The sequence below is a fragment of the Myodes glareolus genome, chromosome 6, assembly GCF_982192425.1.
Source record: "Myodes glareolus chromosome 6, mMyoGla1.1, whole genome shotgun sequence".
In the NCBI taxonomy this organism is placed as follows: domain Eukaryota; kingdom Metazoa; phylum Chordata; class Mammalia; order Rodentia; family Cricetidae; genus Myodes; species Myodes glareolus.
Window position 1 is genome coordinate 15,616,626 of NC_142031.1, and position 23,744 is coordinate 15,640,369.

The 23,744-nt window shown below is 49.4% G+C and overlaps 1 protein-coding gene across 2 annotated transcripts in view; it reads right to left on the reverse strand.

Annotated features, from left to right (window-relative positions):
* Positions 1 to 23,744, reverse strand: part of Capzb (capping actin protein of muscle Z-line subunit beta) — a 103,064-nt gene that overhangs the window by 49,048 nt on the left and 30,272 nt on the right. For both annotated transcript variants that reach the window (XM_048443388.2, XM_048443387.1), the window contains exon 2: positions 11,564 to 11,653. In XM_048443388.2, the coding sequence (XP_048299345.1) occupies positions 11,564 to 11,653 (90 nt within the window). The remainder of the gene's footprint in view (positions 1 to 11,563; positions 11,654 to 23,744) is intronic.

The window sequence follows — 23,744 nt, forward strand, 5'->3', positions numbered from 1 at the left end:
TCTTCTGCACTCACACTTCTTCTGCGGCACACCAAGCATTCAGAATCATTTGCAGAGACCAATTTCACAGAGGCCTAGGGCTGGATGGCCCCAGCCCTTCAGGAGGCCTCTCCCAGGCAGGCTCTGTGCACATTATGACTGACAGGGTCTCTAATGAGCCTTAATTGCCAGTTCAACAGGCCTACAGACACATGCAGCAAGTGGGCAGCCACAAGCCACCCAATTACTAAGCAGTGTTCAGCCAGATGAGGGCCCTGACCCTAAAGGAGGGTGGGCCCCAAACTCCCAAAACACTTTAGCCAAAAGCAGTGAAAAGCCTTGAGGTGTCTGGAGCCCACCCCAGCCCCAGCTGGTATGGCCACTGGGTGCTGGCTTTTGGATCACGTGAAGGTGGGCTCTATTCCCATTAGCGTTTCGTCTTTAATGATGGAGGCCGGACACCCTTGTGGTGTGCAGGGGTAAAGGTCGTACCCTAGGGACACTGAGCAGCACTCCTACTGGCATTAGCTCTTTTGCCAGCATCTGCACTCAGCATCTGTCATCTGCTGGTGACCTACAGTGACAAGGATAAAGCTATTCCTGGGAGCAGCAGTGGGCTCAGACAGTGGCAGGAGAACAGGCTTTGGAATTCCTCAGGCTGGGGCTGAGAGAGTCTGGGAACAACCACACAACCTATCTCCTCCCTTCAGAAGACAACTTGTGGGGGGCACATTAAACCCAAGGTAGGAGCTCTAGAGCACTACCCGCATGGCACCCTTCTCCAGGGCAGTGAAGAGAGGATTCCAGAAGGCATGCCAAATGAGTCCCCAGAACCCACCCAGACAGTCACTACAAGCCAAGCACTATGCCAAGAGCTTTCTGACCCTAATGTCTTAACTCGTCAGGTGGTCTCATCTCCCCTGTGAGGAAACTGAAGCCACAGGAGGAGGGCAAGAGCTGAGCATCACTGGGGCTTTCACTGGTAAGGTGGCCAGACCTCTGAAGTTCACCTAGGTGCACATTTTAGACACCCAATCTAGAGCAGCACCCTAGAAACACCTGCCTCAGATTCTGCAGGAGCCTGATCGGTAAGTACGATAACCAGGTGGCCTGGCAGGAAGGGGCACCAACTGGAGACATTTGTTTTCAAGATGTGTACCAAAGCAATCAGCTCTCTGCTTGGAGCTTTGGTGCAAACTTGGCAACTGGCAGGATGTATAACAACTCTGTGAGGTGAGGGGCTCAAACAGCCTCAGGGGAAAGACACAGAAGGGGGGGGAGAAAGTGATAAACTGCGTTCAGAGACTGTGAAAGAGCCTTAGGGGTGGCCTTGGGGACTCTCAAGCTTGGGGGAGGTGTGTCAGGATTACAGTGCTCTGGAAGAAGACCCAGCAGATCCGAGGTGTGGGAGGGTAAAGTGCAGAACGGGTCTGGAAGATCTGGTTCCCCGGCACTGCCAGTGGCTGGGGTGAAGGCCGAGACCAGAGAGGTGAGATCACCTGGTTTATCCTTGTTCAACCTGACTCGTTCCAACCACAATTTAGATTCAGGGCACTCGGGAGGACAAAAGTGCCCACCTGCAGTCATGGAAAGCAGTGGGCAGGCTAAGAACCTGGAATTAGAACTTCTCAACACAGTGGATACAAACTCCAGGCTAGGACACAGGCTCCAGGCGGCTTCCTCAGATCCTCACATCGGTCTGGAGCAGAGGGCTTTTCCCACTTGGCAGCCTTGCCTTTCTGGGTCTAACAGAGCAGGGCAGACCATTCCCATGACCACTGAAGGCCTCAGCGAAGGCCAAACCTCCCCCCAGCTCCAGCTTAAGTAAGCTGAGTCTCTGTCATCAAGAGCTGCCTGCTGTGGGGGCTGGGCAGGGCGCACCTGTGAAAACACAACTGGGAGGGCAGCTTGGGCAAGAGTACAGCCTCTAGGTCGGCAGAATTCAGGTTCTGGGAAGCCAGTGACGTTAATACAGCATCAACTAACATTTAGTAAGCACTTCCCTGCCTCACCTATTGGCACTTTGGAAGTGTCTTCCTGAATCTTCCATTTACCCCATGAGATATGTTTTACTGGCCCCATTTTGTAATGGAAGAAATTCAGAGAGGCAAAGTATCTGCCTAAAATCTCAAAGCACCCCTAGGCACCCCCAACGATAAAGTCCCACACAGCCCTGGGGAGTGAGGGCTGGAGGTGGTGTCTGCCATGCTCTCGAAGTGTGGTTACCACAGTGGGAGGCAGTATGGTTCAGACCTGAGAGAAATCACTACCTTTTCTGCCAAGGAAAGAGGTTCCTGAGAGTAACGACCTTACAGAGGGGTATCCACAGCACAGTCCCTCTGCTTCCAGGCCTCAGAAACTGAGGTGAGAAAATGAGACTGCCAGGACCTAACATGACAGAGACTGCAGCCCAGAGTCCTATTGGCCTAAAGCAAGTTTGCCAAAGAAACTTCCTAACTTCCAAAGAGGCAGCTCAGACTGCATCTTGCATGCGCCAGGCCTAGTAGCAGTCAGAGTGGCCTACTGCAGGGCTCTGTTTTAAAGAAGAAGACAGCAGGAATCAGCACAGTGTGACCCCCACCTCCACAACTGCACATCAGGAAAGGACTCCAGGAGGCCTTTGGCCCCGTTCTTCAGTTTTCCCATCTACACTTCACAATGTGATTTAAGATTAAACAGGTCACGATGAAGATTACCCCATGACAAGGCCCATAAAAGGAACTTACTGCCGCATGGCTCCCGACTAACATTACTTATTCCTCAAGAAGAGAGTCTAATTCTAAATGTGAGAACAATAAGAATTAATTCCCACCTGAATCCTGGGCCCTTTGAAAAGTCACACGTGTGCACTGCATAGATGACTAACAGTGACAGAGGGAGCGAACAGAATCCCCGCCTGGGCAGTATTTTGGACAGCTGGCCACACTCAACTCTACTGTCACTGATAGAGAGCTGTTCAGGAAGGACTGGAAGATGTACCACGGTGGCCTCTTGATGCTTAACTGTCTGAGCTGAACTCAAAGGAGCTAAAATTATTTTCTTTGTGTGTGCACGTGTGTGCCATGTGGAGGCTAGAGGGGTGTGTGCATGTGCGTGCGCATGTGCATGTGGAGGCCAGAGGTTGATGTCTGGAGGTCAAGTCTTCCTCAACTGCTTCCTATCTTATTTTCTCATTCAGGCAGGGCCTCTCACTGAACCTACAGCCTATTGATTCTGCTAAACTCTGGCCAGTGAGCCAGAGACCTTTCTGTCACTGTTTCCCCAGCACTTGGGACCACAGGTGAATGCCATGAGCTGAGGATTTGGGCAGCAAGCTGTCATTTGACTAACTAGGACATCTCTCTTATCTGGAGACAGGGTCTTTCTATGTAACTCTGGCTATACTGGAACTCACTCTGTAGACTAGACTGGCCTCAAACTCACAGAGATCCGCTTACTTCTGCCTCCTGAGTGCTAGGATAAAGTGTACCACTGTGTCTTTTATCTCCTTTTTATTTATTTTTTTTGTTATTTTTATACCTTTTTTTTTTTGAGATAGAGTTTCTGTGTAGCTTTTGGAGCCTGTCTCTTGTAGACCAGGCTGGCCTCGAACTCACAGAGATCCACCTGCCTCTGCCTCCCGAGTGCTGGGATTAAAGGCGTGTGCCACCACTGCCTGGCTATTTTTATACATTTTTTATTGATATTTATTGAGCTCTACACTTTTCTCTGCTCCCATCCCTGCCTCTCCCCGACCCAGTTCCCCCCCATGCTCCCAATTTACTCAGGAGATCTTGTCTTTTTCTACTTTCTACTTCCCATGTAGATTAGATCTATGTAAATCTCTTACTGTCCTCATTGTTGTCTAAGTTCTTCTGGGATTGTGGTTTTGTAGCCTGGCTTTCTTTGCTTTATGTTTAAAAACCACCTATGAGTGAGTACATGTGATAATTGTCTTTCTGTGTCTGGGTTACCTCACTCAAAATGATGTTTTCTAGCTCCACCCATTTTCCTGCAAAATTCAAGCTGTCATTATTTTTTTCTGCTGTGTAGTACTCCGTTGTGTAAATGTACAACATTTTCCTTATCCATTCTTCAGTCGAAGGGCATTTAGGCTGTTTCTAGGTTCTGGCTATGACAAACAAAGCTGCTGTGAACATAGCTGAGCACATGTCCCTGTGTATATGTCCTTTGGATATATACCCAAAAGTGGTATTATTGGGTCTTGAGGAAGGTTGTTTTCTAATTTTCGGAGAAATCACCACACTGACATCCAAAGGGGCTGTACCAGCTTGCACTCCCACCAGCAATGCAGAAGTGTTCCCCTTTCCCCACAACCTCTCCAGCATAAGTTGTCATCAGTGTTTTTGATCTTGGCCATTCTTACAGATGTAAGATGGAATCTCAGAGTTGTTTTGATTTGCATTTCTCTGATGACTAAGGATGTTGAACATTTCCTTAAGTGTCTTTTAGTCATTTTAAATTCCTCTGTTGAGAGTTCTCTGTTTAGGTCTGTACTACATTTTTTATTGAATTATTTGTTCTTTTGATGACCGATTTCTTGAGTTCTTTGTATATTTTGGAGATCAGACCTCTGTCTGATGTGGGGTTAGTGAAGATCTTTTCCCATTCTATAGGCTGTCGTTTTGTCTTGTTGACCGTGTCCTTTGCTTTACAGAAGCTTTTCAGTTTCGGGAGGTCCCATTTATTAATTGTTTCTCTCAGTGTCTGGACTGCTGGGGTTCTATTTAGGAAGTGTTTCCCTGTGCCAATGCGTTCAAGTGTACTTTCCACTTTCTCTTCTATAAGGATCAATGTGGTTGGCTTTATGTTGAGGTCTTTGATCCATTTGGACTTGAATTTTATGCATGGTGATAGATATGGGTCTACTTCCATTCTTCTACATGTTGATATCCCTACTTGTTAAATATGCTTTCTTTTTTCCATTTGATATTTTTTGCTTCTTTATCAAAGATCAGGTGTTTGAAGATGTGTGGATTGATATCCGGGTCTTCTATTCTGTTCCATTGGTCCTCCTGTCTATTCTTATGCCAATACCAGGCTGTTTTTAGTATTGTAGCTCTGTAGTAGAGTTTGAAGTCAGGGATTGTGATGCCTCTAGAAGTTCTTTTATTGTACAGGATTGTTTTGGCTATCCTGAGTTTTTTGCTTTTCCTCATCTCCTTTTTAAAATGGGAAGGAATGAAGGATTTTCCCTTTGGATGCACTAGGACTCATCAAACCGAAAAATCAGTTCATGTTTACAGGAGAGCAAGCAGATGAGAGTCCCCAGAAGCCCCTCTTCCTCACTGCAAATCACACCATTTTTTCCTGTCTTGGTGGCCACCCACTATACCTTGACACAAACAGAAGCTGCACCATGAAGTGTCAGGGTCCTTGCATCAACAACAGGCTGGAGTCATGACAACAGGTGACAACTCATGTAGTGAGTGGTGCTGGCAGGTGACAGAAGGCCACCTCAGACTCCAAGGCCCAGGGTCAGCTTGCCTGCTTGACTCAGAAACTGGCATAAAAAGGCTCCCCACCATCCTCCAAGCATGCATTCATTAAAGTACTATTGGAGACCTTTAGCTAGAACGCTTTCCCTTAGAATGAGGACTGCAAATGCAGGGCCATCCACAGGAAGCTCAGACATATCAATACAACGGAACCTGTCACAAACGACTAGTTCCCACCCATCCTTGCTCCAGCCCCAGAACAGACTGTAGAGAAAACCTGGTAAACTCCAGCATGGACGGAAGGCAGAACCCAAGTTCTCCCACCTGGGTATTGACATCCAGGGATGTTCTGGGTCAAGAGAGACCTTTTGACCACTGCAAGGCAATGCCCCCTCAAACAAGCCAACTACCAGGTTGGCACAGTCAAACCCCAGGAAGAACAAGACTTTGATGGAGAGAGAAAATGTAGTTTTCCTATTACGATGAGTTGCATGTGAGCATGATATGAACTAGAACACATTCTTTTAAAAAGATAAAATCCAAGTGTTCTCCTCGAGACAAGTGTTTTCGATCTGTGCCTCCCAAAGCAAACATGAATCTGTTCTCTGTGCTGTCAGGGATACTCGGGGAGAAAGGAGATTGAGCTGTAGTCAAATAGAAGCCATTTCAAAGGTGTTGAGCAATGGGGGGTGGGGCACACAGATGAGAAGCTGGCACAGTGTCATCTGGGAGACAGGCACACACAGCTGTTACAGCCTTCACCTTCGCAGGTAGGTATGCCTGCTGTGTATCTTGCCTGACAGACACAGTGAAGGCTGACCACAACCAGGTGCTCCTCCCAAAATGCCCACCCCACAAACACACCTGTCAGCTCTACTGAGCAAGGCCTTGTTACCAGCACCTACAACCACACCCAGCACCCGGTCAACGGGGAATAATAACACTGAGAGAGAATAATTATGCCTGGCAGTTCTCAACACTCATCCCCATGAACAGGTGAAGAACAGAGTTCTGGAAGACCCGTGCTCTGCAGTGATCACGTGTGGGTTCCTGTAGAAGGGAGAGCCAAGGAATAAGAGCTGCACTCCTTCCAGGGCACAGGCTGAACTCACTGCAGGTATCACCATCATCATTGACCCAAAATATAAACCTTCCACCCACTTGTGCTGAGACCCCATCAGACAAGAGGATATATTTCACATTGTCTTTGAAATAAAGGAGGGAAATCTAGACCAGTGGGTCTCAACCTGGGGGTCGAATGGCCCTTTCACAGGGTTTGAAGCAGCAATGAAAATAATTGATGGCCGGGGTCACCACAACATGAGGAAGTGTGCTAAAGGGTGCAGCATTAGGAAGGTTGACACCCGCTGGCCTAGACTAAAAGATGATGACGAAGGCAAAGAGCGGAGAGCATGGTAAAGCAGCAGACCATGCCTGACCTTTAGAATTCCAAGGGCACGGTTGGCCTCCGGGGGTCCATGGACCCAGCACAGCTCCATCACCCACACCTCGCTGGTACTGGAAACATAGTTTCCAGATTCTTTAAGACTAAGTGCAAAGTAGCCATGCTTAGCATTTCCCAGCTCATCTGCGGGTCAACACACTGGTGAGCATTAACTACAGTATGGAGCTTAATTCTGTCACTAGTGACAAAGGGGACCTGGCACACAGGATACTTGGGGCAGAAGGTTCTTGGCCCCCTTCACCACAGCCTCCTGCCCCCACACACAGATGCTCTCTAACAGGCATAATCATACCTGGCCATTCTGACCAGCCCTATCCCATCATGCTCCTGCAGATCTCATGCCACCTGGACAATTTCTGGGATCAGTTCCAAGTGCAGTTACTGCTGGGGCTGGAGCGGAATCCCCCCCCCCCCCCAGTCTCCCCTACCTACCCCATGGCCTTTTCTATCTCTGGAGGATAACCAGCCAACCTATTGCTGTAAGGAGGAATACACTGGAACAAACTTGGTCAGGTTGTCAACATGCTGGTAAAGTATCAGGACTCCTGCTCTACCTGTCCCCTAGGCCTGACCAGGGCAGCCAGCAGCTCTCCCAACTCTGAAGTCTTCCCTCTATTTGAGGGAGTCTGGAGACACCCAAGAAGGAAATCTCTGGGTTACTACCAGAAGGAAGAAACAAAACAAAATAAAACAACAACAACAACAACAACAAAAAACCCAAAACAAAACCACAGCAACTGCTGTTTGCAGAGCTTGCCTCCAGGCCTGGTAAAACACATTTGTGGCTATTTTTGGTGTGGTCCTCAAAAGGTAAAGGACGGATGGCCTGGTGGGTGCCAATCTGCAAAACCAAACTCCTTCCTCAGCTCAGTGCTCAAAATATACCCAGCAGAGAGGCCAGTGCGCAGAGTAAGGCCACAGGTCAAAGGAGAACCTTGCCGTCACATGATCCCTGGTCACATGATCCCTGGCCCATAGGGCTACAGGTGTTGCTGAAACAGCTTAGCAACCAATTGCGGCCAGCGTCCCTCTAGCACAACGGAATTAGTATGTAATAAAACGATGGTTCAGCCCATCTGCAAAGGATGGTCACTTCTTTGCGCCAGAATCCCAAGACAGCAAAGGCTGTGGTGCTGGGAAGGAAGAGTGCAGACTCGGCAGGGCAAACCGGGCTCTCATGACTTGGCTGCCAAGCACACGGTACATTTTGATGCTACCCATAACTGGACCTTGTGTGGATGGGACGGAGTCCCTTGCAGCAGGCTGGCTCTGACATGTAAATAGGACCATTGAGGAGGAACACAGGCAAACCCCAATGTCCCCATCAGTCTCAAGACTGGAGATGTCCCTCCAGAACAGCTCCTTCCTGGCTGGCTCACCTGGTGAGCAGGTGAGCACACAGGAAGGCTGTAGTCCCTCTAAAGTCTCCAGACTCCAGACAATGGAAATGTGGCCGTAGGCAGCTTGAGTTCTCTGAATCACCACCATGGAGAGAAACTCCAAGCACACGGGACTTCAGAACCACAACAGGACACAGAACAAGCCCTGCAGAATGTGAGGACTCTGCAGATTTAGTTTAAGAGGAAAAAGAAAAATGTCATCTCTAAGCACTACAGGAGAAATCTACAAGGAGAAAAGGGACGTATTGAAAGTGACTTCTACAGTCAATCACAGGATCCAACAGAAAGGCAGCCCAAGTGCTCCATACAAATGTACTGCACACGGGGGACTCTGCAGCCAGGCCGTCACATACGGCTTCTGCAGTGTGCTGCTGTGGCTTTAATGAGCCATGCTTCACTAGACCCTAATCTATTGAGAAGTCACGCCTCATTTCTATCTTGTCATCCATCATGCTTCAATTAAAAAATTAAAAAGCACCCCAAATCCCCAACCCACTCTTTGACAGGGGTATGCTATCCAAACTGGAGGTAGATGACCCCAAGGCTGAATTCACACAAGCCGGCACCTTTCAAGGCACCCCATGAAGCTATGGAAGCTAATCCTAAAAGACCTGGCTCTAAGAAGGGAATTCCTTCATGCTCCATATAATATTTTTAAAGTATGACAACTTAAAATATACCTAGGCATGGTAGCTTGTGCCTCTGATCCCAGTAGTAGGGGAGCTGAGGCAGAAAGATGTCAAATTCAAGGTCAACCTGGGATAGATAGATAGACCTTGTCTCAAAAAACAAGCAATAACAAGAAAAATGAACATTCCTATGTCCTAACATTACTAGTGAATCAAGTTATTTAACATGTTCTCTACACACAGGTAAAGCCGACACACCACGGTCAGCCTCTTGCGGAGTCCAAAGAGGAAGTGCAGAGCAGCAGAGACCTGAACTCCTAATGCCACTTGGTCACACCACCCCCCTACAGCCTCAGTTTCTCAAAAAGATGGGTTGGGCATGTGATCTTCAAATTATAAAAAAAAAAAATCAAACAGAGAAACAACAGAAATTTTGTGCTCAGACATAGGCATGCAGTGGTATGCAAGGTTTCCATTACTGTGACCAAATTCCCGCCACAATTTAAAGGGAGGTCATGTTTCTTCTGGCTTGTGGCTTGAGAGCTCTCTGTCCATGGGTGGTTGGCTCTGGTACTCCTGGGCCTGTGAGGAGGCTAAACATTGGAAACTGTGGCTGCTCACCTTATGCTAACCATAAACAGAGGAAGAGGGGCCAGGGTCTCAGCACCTCCTTCATGTCTTGCCCATAGGACTAACTTCCTTCCACTAGGCCCCACCTCCTGTAGGTTCCACTGTCTCCCAACAGGACCATGAGAGGGGGTCAAGTTTTGCATGTGTGTGAACCTTTAAGATGAAACCCTAAGTGTTGGGCACAGTTAACTGTTAGTTAGCTCCTACCCCCATCGCTGGTATCTCTTGTACAGTTCTTATAGAAGACAGGGCGGGAAGGGGAAGTGCAGCAGGGGCCAGGACAGATTCAGTTTGTGGCACTCCACCCTGTGTCTCTGCAGCCTGCACAGGCGACCCGAGGCAGAACGCCCTGACCCAGCATTTGGGGTGAAGCAGCTCGCAGCCTCTCCTTCCCTCCTGGACCTGAGGGAAACTGGCAACTGCAGCAAAGCAATCAAGTTACACACACCGCAGATGAGTGCTGAGGGCCAGGGAAAGCAGCGGCTGTAATACAACGCTTCAGTCGCCATAAGAACAAAATAGCCCATCAGACACCAAGAGTCGGCAGAGAAATAGGTATTCGTCCTCTTGAGCTTCTGTGTTATAGGTGTTTCAAAACTACAGTAATAACTAAGTTGGCCAATTGAGCTGAACTTCAGCTAAGCACACTTTCACAGAGTTTAAAGGACAATTCCCGAAGCTAAGCAGAGTGGGGACCTGAACACACCTCTAACACTGGCCTGCCTCATCCACACAGGGTTAGTCAGAGACTGTTGAAGAGAAAGGCAAGACTTCCCAGACTGCACTTGGCAGTGCTGCCTCATAGGACAGATGGCTGAAGGCTAAATAAGGTCACACACAGAGGCAGCGGACACCCTGAAGGCAACATTTGAAGTGGTGGATGGGACAAGCAGCTACCCCACTGTACTGTGGACATGCACTTAATAGTTTATGTGTGCATGAGCATACGTGTGTATGTACACACCCTGAGACTCTCTCTTTCAATCCACCTTCTCTTCAAGTCCAGTACAAGGCCCCTGTGGCTGGCTTCCTCATAGGGCCACCAACCTCCTGAAAGCACTCCCTTCTCATGCCCTGAACAGTCCGCAATTCCTGCTCACAGCTCCTTCCACTACTCCATGCTTGCCTCACACACCTGCTCACAGCTGGAGCTGCTGGCCCTATAAACAGAGATGGCTGCACTGGAGACTGGCCAGGCTGCTAGGAGCTTCATCTGGGATTGATGGCGATCTCCTACTATTGCAATTGTCTTCCTGGTGAAAGCATTCCAGGTCCCGACAACAGAATAAAAGTATATCACTAGAGCAGATGAATGGTTGAAAACCCCCACTTTAAATGGTGCCTCATTGCTCCACATCCAGGGAGACATGGGACACAATGGGAAAAACAGACTTGGTTCCAGAACCCCATTAAATCATCTATGTGAGCTGGAAGGCCTCCTGGGAGCTGATTTCAATTACTCCTGTGGTGCAGTGTTGAGTATTTTGTATTTCCAAGTACTATCTCAGTGTCCGTTCATCCAAGGCATCATTTGAAAACCAATTATTTTATATGTTTTTCTTTTTTTTTAAAAAAAAAAAAACCTTTAAAAACGAGCTGAATACTTTAAAAACACACATTACTTTTTGCTGTTAAGCTTTTTAGGCTAAAAAGGACACTTCTGGTACAGGGCTGGCTGAGGAAGCTCACCCAATGTGGGGGCCTGGGGTGCTACCTTGGTGGATACCTGCAGAGGTGTGGCCTACATGTAAGCTTCTAGAAATGGTACACAATGGGGGAAGGGGTCCTAATTCACTTTACAACCAATGCTCATCCTGGACTTTATCAATACGGATGGGCTCAGAGAAAGACCACCATATGAAACTCATCTTCTCTCTGTCAGGAGGAATCTCAGAGCCCAGTGGTGGGGTCTGGCTTGGGAGCAAAGAAGTTTCCTGTGTTTTGAATTCCACACAAAGAGCAGCACAGAAGAAAGCAACTGCGCCGTGGCCTCGAGTGAAACCATATGAAGAAGGTACGCACCAGGTCGATCAGGTCACTGAGGTTTTTCTCGATCTGCTGTGGAGGCAGGCGCCTCATTAGGTCCAAGGCACAGTCCAGCTGCTGATCACTCTGTGGAGGAACAAAGAAAGCATCTAAGTCACTCCCGCCAAAAAGGCATTCGTTCCTTCTGACATTGCTTCCTCAGGCTACTCTGAGACCCACAGAGCCTGCAGGCCTCTGCCAGGCCTGTGATGAGTCTGCAGCCCACAGGGATGCCACGCAGATAGTCTGCAGCCCGCAGGGATGCCACGCAGACCGTCTGCAGCCCGCAGGGGTGCCATGCAGACAGTCTGCCCCCTCCCCTAAAGCAGCCTGTCTGTGTGTCACCCTGAAGTGGGATACAGCAAGATGGAGAGTCCTCCAAGTCCCTCAGCACTCCTCTGCAGCAGAGCTGGCCGCTACAGGTGCTAACTCCAGCTGGGTCTACAGTGAGCAGGCTCTTGGAGAAAGGTAGGGTCATCTCTGCTTTGAGCCAAAGATAAATACCATGATGTGACACTGCCAGGCAAGGTGCCCTGACAAACTCCACATCAGAAAGAAAGAAGGGAAGAACCAGGGCCAAGGTGAACAATGGGATTATAAGCTCATCAGTCTGTCAGTAAGTCAGCAAGGCCTAGGAAGTTTCCCGAGTCCCTGCAAACCAGTCTAAGGCTGAAGCACCAAGCAGGTGAGCTCTGTGGCAGGATGGCCGAGAGGGAAAGCACCTGTCACCAAGTGTGGCAACCGAGTTCAATCCCTGGGGCTGACACAGAGGAAGGGAAGGGCTGACTGCCCACAGGTTGTCCTAACTTCCACAAGTGTACCTTGGCACATGCACGCGTGCACAAACACAAGAAAAATGAACTAATTTTTAAAAGGGCTCACTCTAGCCAATAAAATATAACATAAAAAACTGTGCTACCTGCTGCCTCGGGGTACTGGAGGGTGAAACCCACTCTCGCTCACTGAGCCCCTTTCCAAAGCTTCACACAGGTGCTGTTTAATACTCCCCTGATTAACAGTCACAAGGGCCACTGTGCACCACGCACCGCAGAAACATAGAAATAATAAAGGGACAGGAGGTGGGGGAGAGAGAGAGACTGAGTGGGCCAAGACCAGTAAAGAGCAAGGGGAACTTGGTGCACAGTGGGCTGCAGCACAGAGAACTAAGTTCCAGCACCTTGGAACTAAGTGCGGAAGGTATGTTGGGAGAATGGTAAGGACCGGGAAGGGTGGGGAAGAGGGGTGGGGGTGGGACAATCTGAGGGAGGGCAGCCATGGAAGTCCCCAGAGCCAAGAAGAGATTTTGATTCCTATCTAATGCCTGCTCTGGTTCAGTTCATCTCAGGACTTCTGAAGGCCCTAACGAGCCAATCAAAGAGTCTCATAAAACACACAGGAATCCTTACAACGCCACATTTGGCTGTAATGAGCCACAACCTTCGAGGACTGTTGCCATCTAGACTAACCACAGCAAGCGTGGAGCAGGGGCCCACTTTGTATCCACCAGACACGGCACACTGCTAACTGGAGCCAATTTTATTTTCACATATACATACGTGGCGGATTGTTTAAAAAAAAAAAATAAAGTATGTCCCTTGCTCAAAATGGTTACACACGTTCATTTATTCTTAGAGAACAAACTCTAAAGAAAGGAAAACAAGGTACTCCCAAGCCCTGATGCTGCTCTGTTTAACGAGGCACTCGGTAGTCATTCACTTTTAGGCAAGGTATGTTGCCAAGGCCACAGGGACATGGATTTGGCTCACAGGCACAGGAAGCTACTATAACATGTCAGGACACAGCAGAGGTGAGCTGACTAGCTCCACTTCCCGAGTCTGTTCCCCTATCAATTTGGAACCTTGGGCCGGGTGGTGGTGGCGCACGTCTTTACTCCCAGCACTCAGGAGGCAGAGGCAGGTGGATCTCTGTGAGTTCAAGGCCAGCCTGGTCTACAGAGTGAGTTCTAGGACAGGCTCCACAGCTACAGAGAAACCCTGCCTTGAAAAACCAACAACAACAAAAAAGCAAACTTGGAACCTTGGACCAGTTCCTTCGCCTCCACCAGCCTCCATGTGTGCATGAGATGAGGACATGGTATGGTGACTTGGATAATAATGCATATGGGATGTCAGCACACAGCAGCAGTATGTAATACCTGGAGCATCTTATATAAATATCACTCAACCCTCACAGATGTAAAACCTTGATCTAAGGGGCTGGAGGGACAGCCTAGCGGTTAAGAGCACTCATTGTTCTTCCAGAGACCAAAGTTCGATTTCCAGCACTCACACCAGGTGGCTCACAACCACTCACAACTACAGCTCCAGGAGGACCCTCTACACTTCTAGCTTCTGTGGGTTCTCTCACTCTCACACAAGATATCACTATTTTTAAAATTTTATAACACCCCTCCCGTCTTACTGTTGCAGCCAACTAGACAATGTGTTCAACCCCATTTTGTCCGCAGAGAAATGAAAACCCAGGAGTGGGAGACGTGCTCAGCTGGTAGAGTGCTTGCCTAGCATGTGCATGGCCCTGGCTTCCATCCCAGCATAAACTGAGCATGGTGGTACATGCCTGCAATTCTAGCACTTGCAAGGCAGACAGGAGGCTTACAAGTTCCAAGTCGCCCATGCCTATATAGCAAACTCAAGACCAGCCTGAGACAGGTGAGACCCTGACTCTAAATAAGGGGCTAGGCTGCAAGGTTAAGGGGCAGAATTGAGAGGCTGAGGTGGTGTCTAGGAGACAGGAGGTAGGTGGAGAAGCTCAGAGTGCATCCTGTGGAAGCACAGTGTATCTAACTCCAGAGAGAAGCAGAAACTCATACTGGAGAGGGCAGATCTGGACTAGAGGCATCTGTATGTAAACAACCCTGGAAGCCTTGAAGCCTGCAGAACTGGTGCCTCTGTTTACATTCCTGGGCAGTTTAGTGAACACTCACTTCATAGACAGCACAGGGGGAAGCTGCTGGCGCCTGGAGGCTGGGCTGACTTACCGCAGACCCGTCTCACTTGACCAGGACTGGCCTCAGATGGTCTTGTGATCCAGCAAGCAATTGTTTAAAAACAGAATTTGTTTTCTGCTTTGGAACTTAGAACAGTTTGTGCTGGGGGCTATCTGGGAGAGAATCGAGGGCAAACTCAGCCTCCGTGTCAGGTCGCTCTAGAAAAATGCACATTTTGGTCTAATAAAATGAAAAGCAGTTCTTCTATTGAGTGACTGTCCCTGGGAAGGACACTGATGACAGTGGCCCAGACACAAAGTATCCTTGGGATGGCCTTTGTTTCCCGGGAGCATCTTCTACCAAGGGGTCAAAGCAACAAGAGGGTACCTCCCTGAAATGTTGGGGTCTACTGCACATTACCATGGCTGGCTCACTGACATCTTTAAAATTGGACAAACACAAACATCATCTGACATCCAGGGGCCATTTAGTGCTCTTCTGGATCATATGGATGGCCCTAGAAAATGGTAACATCTCAGGAAGAAAGGAGCTCAGGTCCCTGAACAGCCAGCCTGGCCTGTCAGCTTGACAGAAAAATTAACTATTTAAAGTGACCAGCAGGGTGGCAGAAGCAATGTCATTTTGATAGTGTATCCTTCCCACACTGCAGAACTCCCTGGGGCATAAAGACATGGTTGCTCTCCAGGACACACTCTTGGCACCCCAAGACCCATTCTCCCCTGCTTTCTAACTTGACACAGGCTTTCCATGTGGGCTGCCAAGAGTCTCTAGGAAGGAGGGTGTCACTTAAGTTGCCAAGTCACTCAGCACCAACAAAGGAGGATAGACTTGAAAGCAACATCCACCCTTGCCCTGTGTGCCATGAAGCATGAGGACCAACGGCTCCCAATAGCTGCAGTGTGAAGGCGGACAGAAGGCCAAGGGCGGACAACGCCACAGCAGCTCTCGAGAAGTCCTCCTTGGATCTGCTGCACTTTGCAGCCTGCTTCCTGAAGCTTTCTGACCTGTTCGTTTGTCCCACCAAGGTTACAGCCCAGCACAGTTGTGCTACTAAACCATTCCCCTACTAGCCAGGACTTATAAGCCCATCTGAGGTTATCAAAACTCAACTAACGTGACAGACATCTGGCCCAACAGTGGGAATTTCCGAGTGCTTCTCCCAGTCTGTTTATTCCAATGGAAATTCAGTAACGGGAACACAGGCTCCCCATCTAGTTCCAGAGCCACAGGGATGGCCCTTCCCTTCCACAGTCCTTTAGGAACAGAGGCATCCGAAATCACACACTGGAGCTGGAGCTGTGCTTCTGTTTGCAGTCTCAGCCTCCCCTGCAGAACTCTGGGTAGGTTCTTCGTGGAGATGAGAATTCACTCTACAAACCTGGGGGAAAGGCAGAGTTCTCCGAAAGAAACATGTCCCAAGCTCTCGGGAGGGACAGACGCGTTAGCACCTTCTGACACTGGCAGACCCGCACTCAGCAAGCAGGTCTACTTTTGGGCTCTTTTGGGCATCTGTGGAAGGCAGATGCCCTTATTTCCTGTACCCTCCACTTTTCAACACACAGACGGCAACCACCTATCAAACCCGCACATATGTCCTGTGTGCTAAAACTCAACTCCCAACCAGGACTTCTAGAGGCGGTGGCTGCCTGAATCTCTCACAGGAGCGGTTCCCTCACCTGTCCAGGCTTGAAAAACTGATGGGAATCTCAGAAACCTGCCAAGTGAGGCAACTTGTGGCCCAGACTGATCTGTAACACAGTAGACTGGCCATGCAACAGCAAGTGAACCAGGACCCAAATACAAACCCTTCATCCCACACTCATTCCACACGCTTGTGCTTCCCACCCGCTCAGAGCTTAACCGTAGCAGAAACTTCAGAATGAAGCTCGGCTTGCCTCCTCCCCCAGTAGAATGTTGGAAGTTCTGTATCAGGAGAATGGACTATTACAGTATTAAAAGGCCCTGGGTGCCCTGGGTTCCCTGGAAGGAAGCTAGAGAGGGGAAGGAGGAGGACACACGACTTAGACCACTCCAAGTTTTCAGGTGAACTATGCATAGCACGTGCTGCTGAGCCACTGGTGACCAGACCTGTGTCCTGGGGAGGATGGCACCAGTTTCACAGGCAAGCAAAGGGAGTCAGGAAACTCAGGCCACCTGTCCTGGAACCAGAGCGCTACAACACAACTGGCCTCCATGCTTGAAATGTTCGACACAGGCCGCTAACTCCACTCGAACACTAACTTCCAGGAATAGCCTGTTGGCTCAGAATCAATCAGCAATAGTGAGAGTCTTCTCAGGCCATGCAGGGCTGGGGCAGGCAGTCCTACCACCAATCAGTCTCCTTGGATTACAACCGGAGTCTCACACACACTGCTACTGACAGGTGATTTCTCGAAAACACTAAAGCCTTCTGGAGATAGTTTCTCTGGTTGATGGTTTCCTGGCCCCTGCAGAAGAGTCCACAGGGCGCCATCACCTATGGTCTGCTCATTAATGGCTCGCAGATGTCTTCAGCTGCTGCCTCTGCACGATCCTGGCTGGTTTCACATAACCAGCAACTAATCCTCCACTTTGTCAACTGGCAGCTAGACACATAATTAGGGGCAATCCCAAGATTTCTTCAATAAACGGCGTGTGTGTTGTCCACATCCACCTCAATGGCACCGGAAACACAACAAGACTCTTCTCCAACGCCAGACAACTAATCCAGAGTATCCCTGTATTCCAAACACAGAAGAAAGCTGTTTGGAAAACAGTGGACGTGCACTGGCCAAGAGAAGTGGGTTCCTTCTGTAGCAGGGGCAGCCAGCTGACAACCTTCTCCTAAACACATTTACAAGGCAGCCTGGATGCAATCTGCAGTATCTGGACATGGGTTTGCCCCCAAATAGCATCTGCACAGCTTTCAGTGGCTGGGATGGGAGAGTGACAAATCAGGTCCAGTCAGCCAATAGCACAAACAGAAAGGTCCCAGAGCAGTGATACGTAAAGAATGGGGGAGGGGAGGGCGGGGGGTGAAGGCTCCACCAATCCAAGCTTTCTACCTAGAAGCAGGGCAGTGCTGTTTCTTGATTTAGGTCTAAAGCAAGGTTTAAAAGGAGCCCAATACTTGGGCATCAAATAAGCACTGGGCGGGCTGGGATGCTGCTTGCCTAACTAACACACATGAAGCCCTGGGTTCGAGCTCCAACACAGGAAAAATAAACCAACAGCACACATCTATTCTAAAACATATTTTAACTTTTAAATTCACCCACATGTACTGATCAGACCAAGGCCTAGCTACCACCTCCAACACACCATTTCTTTGGGCAGGGTCATACCCAGTCCTCTTTACTAGCTATTTTGAGTGCACGGCTAACAGCTACCCACTGGAGGTGCTGTGCTGTGCTGTGGAACACTGGAGTTCCAGGCAAACGCACCTCTGCACTTGAAGATTCCTATTTCCGGGCCATGTGTAACAAAATTCGGAAGGCTGTATCCAACTTCTGCGAACTGCTGTCTGCTTGTCCCAGCTCAAAGGCTAGACACCACACACCACACTGAACTGTCAGTCGTGGGTACAGTACAGCAGACTGTAATAGAATCCTACAAGGACCTCCCCACATCCCTCCGCTGTATCACCAAAGCTACTCAGCTGATGAGAATCACAACGCACATTTTCCCAACATGTGACATGTTTGCCTTTTGTTTTGTTTTCTTTTCTTTTAATTTTGTTTTTCAAGGCAGGGCTTCTTTGTGCAACTCTGGCTGTCCCTGAACTTGCTCTGTAGACCTTGAACTCAGAGATCTGCCTGTCTCTGCCTCCTGAATGCTGGAATTAAAGGTGTGTACCACCACCACCAGGCATGCTTGCAAATTTAAACTAAGACCTGGTACTCCTCTCTTCCGGTTTACATCATGACCCACAGGGCAGGGAGATGCCAAAAGAAATGACACTTCCTGGCTCACTGTTCAAGACCCAAGGCAGACACCTTGGCAAATCTGGGGCAGCAAGAACTCAGAAGCAAGACAGAGGAGGATGTCCAATCTGTGCCTGCCAAGTCCTAGCAGTAAGTGTCTGAACAAGTCCGTCACCTTCCTGAGCCTTAATTTTTTTTTTCATCTGTTAAGAGGAAACAACCGTAATCTCTCTCAGGCAGGGTCACTAGAAGGCAATGTCTGAGAAGCGCCTGTAAAGAAACCACAGTCTAAAACCATGTCCAGAAGAAGCAGGAATTACCAAGATCCTCATACTGATGATCTGGATGCAGAGAACAACTCCAGTGTTCCTATGTGGAATTCAAAGCCAGGCTTGCCCTCTGCTTATCAGTTAACACTACCCAAAGGCATACAAGTAGGCAGCCTCCAACAGGGGTCTGGAAAATCAATTTGGTCAAAGCCAGTCATTTTGGTTCTTCAGCTAGACCAAAGCAATCTCTACCAAGTGCCCAACTATCCTCCCATCGACAGACGTGGCTCTGGTAAACCCTTTGCCAGCAAGCTACACCTGCAGAGGCCTGAAAACTTCCTACCCTCTGTCCTCGAAGGAATTCTGAGTACAATGTCTCAAAGGAAGCTGTCAAGGAAAGAATTCAAACACCCATGAATGGGCAGAAAGAATTAGAGAAGGAGGCACCAACACCCCCATTCCAAAATGTCCTGAGACCAGGAACTAGGTTCAACCCTGGGCAGTACTGTTGAGTACCATGCTATCAGACTACCATCTTAGGCAGCCCTGATGAGGTCAGGGCAGCTTCCACTAAGTCAAAGTGGCAGGCTCCACCTCACAGCCAAAACAGCAGCAAAAATATAGCTATAGCTTTGTATGCATATGTGTAGGTACATGTGCATTGCACAAATGTATATACGTGTGCAGGCCAAAGGACAACCTTTCTTATTATTTAGACAAGGCCTCTCACTGGCCTGGGACTTACTAAGTAGGCTATGGGGGCTAGCTAGCAAGCCCAAGGGCCCTGCCTGCCTTGTCCTCTTGCTGGTATTGTAACACACAGCTGAGGTCACTGCCCTAAGTGCTCTACAAGCCCATGCTCCCTGTCCAAAGACCCTGCCACTTCTCTGTGATATTTCCACAGAAGGAGCAGTCAATTACTCAACATCTGGGTTGGTACCACTGAGCTGCAGAGGAAGCAGGCAGCACCCTAGGTAAGGAACAGTGATGGGAGGGGCAGTGGAGGGAGGAGCAGGGGAGGGAGGAGCTGTAGAGGAAGCGAGCAACACCCTAGGTGAGGAACAGTGGAGATTTGGTCAGCAAATTCAGACCCCACCAGGTCTGTGTGCGTGGCCTGGGGCAAGCCTATAAATTCCAAGCTCAGGCTTCCCCTAGAAGATAAGAACAGTGACACCCCTACTCTGTGCTATCCTCTTGAGAGAAAATGGGAGTGACTAATACATATGTGGGACATTCAATGTACAGTGACCTTTACACAAGCGTCAACAGGAAAGAGAGAAGGAATGAAAAGGCCTCTCTGGCCACCTCTAGGAAACTCTGTATCACAGCATGGCCTGGAGATTCATGAGCCTAGATGGTTCCACAGCCAGATCGAAGGGGCATGGACAAGCTTGCTGATTTGGGCACATCTCTATGTGCATCTGTGTGACTAGACTTCCGGGAAGCCAGGGGAAACAATCTCTACAGATCCCAACACTCAGTTTCTCAGAATGGCGGTCTCATCCCCATGAAGATAACTCATCCTTATGCATATGCCTGTATGACAGCTTTCACTAAAGGTAAACAGCCTTGGTTGAGGATATAGCTCAATTGTTTCAACCCTAACAGTCACAAGGCCCTGGGCTGGACCCCCAGTGCTGACCCCTCAAAAAATGACAGTCTCATGGCTGCCTGTAAAGATAAGAAATGCCACATGCCTCTGAGGCCAGGAGAGGGAGACTGAAGGAAAAGACCAAGGTATCACACCCCAATTACCTCTACACTGTAGATTCCTAACCTACAGATGACTACACACAACACCTCACCCAACATGGGGAGACACACTTTCCCAATAGGTGTTAGAATGATTTCCAAGAAATGGAATACACGGAGCTTCAACTGCTTCTGCCTCATGGTCCTGTGAATATTCAAGCTGCCTTGAATATTCATCTGCAGTGTGGGACTTGGCGTGAAAGAGTCCTACACCAGGGGACAAATCACAGGGGCAGCTGGGTTCCTGTCACGGCACGATGTCCTAGTACTGTAGTGTTAAAAAGGCATCTATCTGGGGTCCCTCTACCCCCACCCCAGCACAGGGAAACCAGATAAACAGCTACCCAGAGGCCTCAGCAAAGCCAGCTTCAGAACTCACTCACTCATGACACAAAGAGAAAACATCTTTGCTTCACTTTGCCAAGTTTTTCTGATAGTTAGCTCATAAATTCTGCGACCAAATAGAACAGTGCAAGTTCAGGAAAGTGGAGGGGGTGTTTGCTCAGCTTTCTGCTCAGGGATAGGTAGAGGGCAACTCACTTTCCCCTCCCAACTCTTGACTCCCCAGAGAACAAGTGTTTGCACGGCCAATAAATGCTTGGCTTTCTGCAGAACCCAGACAGAATCCATTCATCCATCCATCCGAGTATTGTTCTTACCTCCCACTGCCTCCCCTGGCAGGAGAGGGACCAGGCACATGGCTCCGAGGTCATACTCCTCACTTAAAGGATCGTGGGAATGCTTCTGCCAGCTGGAATAACTGCTTGGGGAGAAGCTGGAGCACTGTGCAGTATAGACCCTGACATGACAGCAGCAGCCGCGGGCAGATGGTGCAGCTATATCTAGTGACCCCACTGTACTCTGCAAACATGCACAGCTCGGGCTTCAGGAGCAACTCAGGCAGGAAAGAGGGTGGGGCCACTCCATGCACCTCAGCGATGTGATGCTGCCCGCAGCTTTGGGAAGGCAGATTGTAATGAGAAAATTCTATTAGGAAATGAACCAAAGGCAAAAAGGAAATGGGGAAGTTTCCCAAGATGACCCCCTAGGCTTCCCACCACTGATGTCCCTTGCTTCTTATGTGGCAGGGGCATGGTCTACCTGTGTGTGTGCTGTCTCCCATGAGATTCTGCACAGGGCCTGAGGACCATGCCGGGGCCTGTGTCTGCACCTCTGCTCTGGAACTTAGGAATGGCTCCAAGGAGAAGACAGAGGGGCTGACCCAGGCATCCTCCACTGTCACCAGCAAGGTTTGCTCACTTTCTTCTGGTTTCTCTTGTGGCCGCTGGCTGAGGAATATGGCTTAGCTCCTTCGCATAGGAAGATTAATTCCAGAGCAAGGGACAGGGAGGAATCCGTTTCCAATCAATGATGGAAAACAGCTTTGCTCATGGCCGGTTTTATTCTTGTATGAATTTTCTCCAAGACCTCGCAAATTCAAGGAGGTATGGAGCACAGAGGAAGATCCTCAACACGTCTGCCTGCCCCCAGGAGCCTGCTGGCTTTGACTGTCCACTTGAAGTGGACAAAGCCTAAGGAAAGGCAGGAGACTGCAGGGCTATTTCAGCCCTATGGGTGAGCATCATCGCAGACACCCATTCATTCTTGGAGAACACTGCCAAACACACTTGGGAGTGCAATGGAAAGAGCCCGTAACAAGTAGTAGGGATTTTGAGTTAAGATCTTTGTTTCTTAAAACGCATCACAGACTCTTGGGGAAATTCAGTTATTTCAGAGTCCCGGTCCCTACACTACCCCACAGCACTGGCTACTCCAGTCTCTGCTGATGGCCACCTAGGGACCATCCCTTCGTACAGGCAGCCTGTTCACAAAGCACTGGCTGAGCTATCCCAGTTTTTTGCCACTCAGCATCCTCCAAAGACCTAAAGATCCAAAGCAGAGCTGCCACAACCTCCCTGCCAACTCCACTTGTCCCATACACAACATTCAGACCACTTGAGAGAGAGAGAGAGAGAGAGAGAGAGAGAGAGAGAGAGTGAGTCTGTCTGTCTGTCTGTCTACATGTGTGTGTACATGCATGTGCTCAAAGAGTTCAGAGAACCACCTCAGGTAACGGGTCCTCCCACCTTGTCTGATCTCTGTTTACCACTGCACACACCAGGTTAGCTGGCCTGCAAGCCTCTAGGGATTCTCGTCTTCACAGCCCATCTTATCCTATCTCACGGCAGGTAGCACAGATGTGTGCTACAAGGTCCGGTTGCAAGCGGTGTCTGGCATTCCAAGACAGGCCCTCAGGACTGTGAGGCAAGCGCACCCTGCACCATCTCCCTAGCCCATTTGTTTGGTTTTGAGAGCATCGCATCCTAACACCCAGAACCGCTGCTGCAGCTCTTCCAGCTTCGCCCCCTTTTAGAGCAGACAGAAATCCAGACATTTGGGTGTGGGTGAGGCAGGGGAGGCAGGGGAAGGCAGGGGATGACAACTTTTCCCACCACTAAAGTAAAACACCCACGCATTACTGACAAGTCCAATGAGCTGCCTAGAGAGTGGCTGGAGACAGACTCATTCAGGAGGCACATTAATAAGAGATACCTTAGTAATCAATGGGCCCCGGAAATGGATGCTGGTAGGGATGACGTGAAAACAATCGGCTCTTTATGGAGATTAAGCATTTCTCCTGAAATCCAACCCTCACAGCTCCCCCCACCCTTTTGCACAATGAAAAGGTGAACTTGAGTCCAGCCTAAGACCAACCGCTCAGAAAGACAAGGCAGGATTCTCAGCAAGGGGCTGCCACCATGCTCACTGTGGGATCTGGGCCTCCACAAGCGACAGACTTGCCTGTCTTGCCTACCCAGCTCGAATCCCAACCAGAGCCCGCAGGGAAGAAACTCACAGCACCCTGGTGGCCTGAGCACACCATGAATGAGTCCAGTGGCTGGGGACTCTGCTTCCAAGTGAAGGTGGGGTATACACATGAACGCTGCAGCCCAGCCCGGGGAAAGAGGAGGAGCCTCAGTGACAGACAGGGAAGAGGGCCTGTTGACAGGGTGAGGGCAGGGAGTGGGACACAGGACACAGATACAACTTCACTCACTGAAAAACTACCACAGGGGATGGCAAAGTCACACGTCTCCCCTCGCTGCAGCACAGATGTCCAAGGGCTGCCGTCACCAGAACCATACAACTGCAGGGGACCACCGGGTGGCAGCAGCAGCAGTGCAGGTCTTTAATCCCAGCACCTGAGAGGCAGAGGCAGGCAGGTCTCTGAGTTGAGGCCAGCCTGGTTTACAATGTGAGTTCCAGAACAGTCAATGCTATGGAGA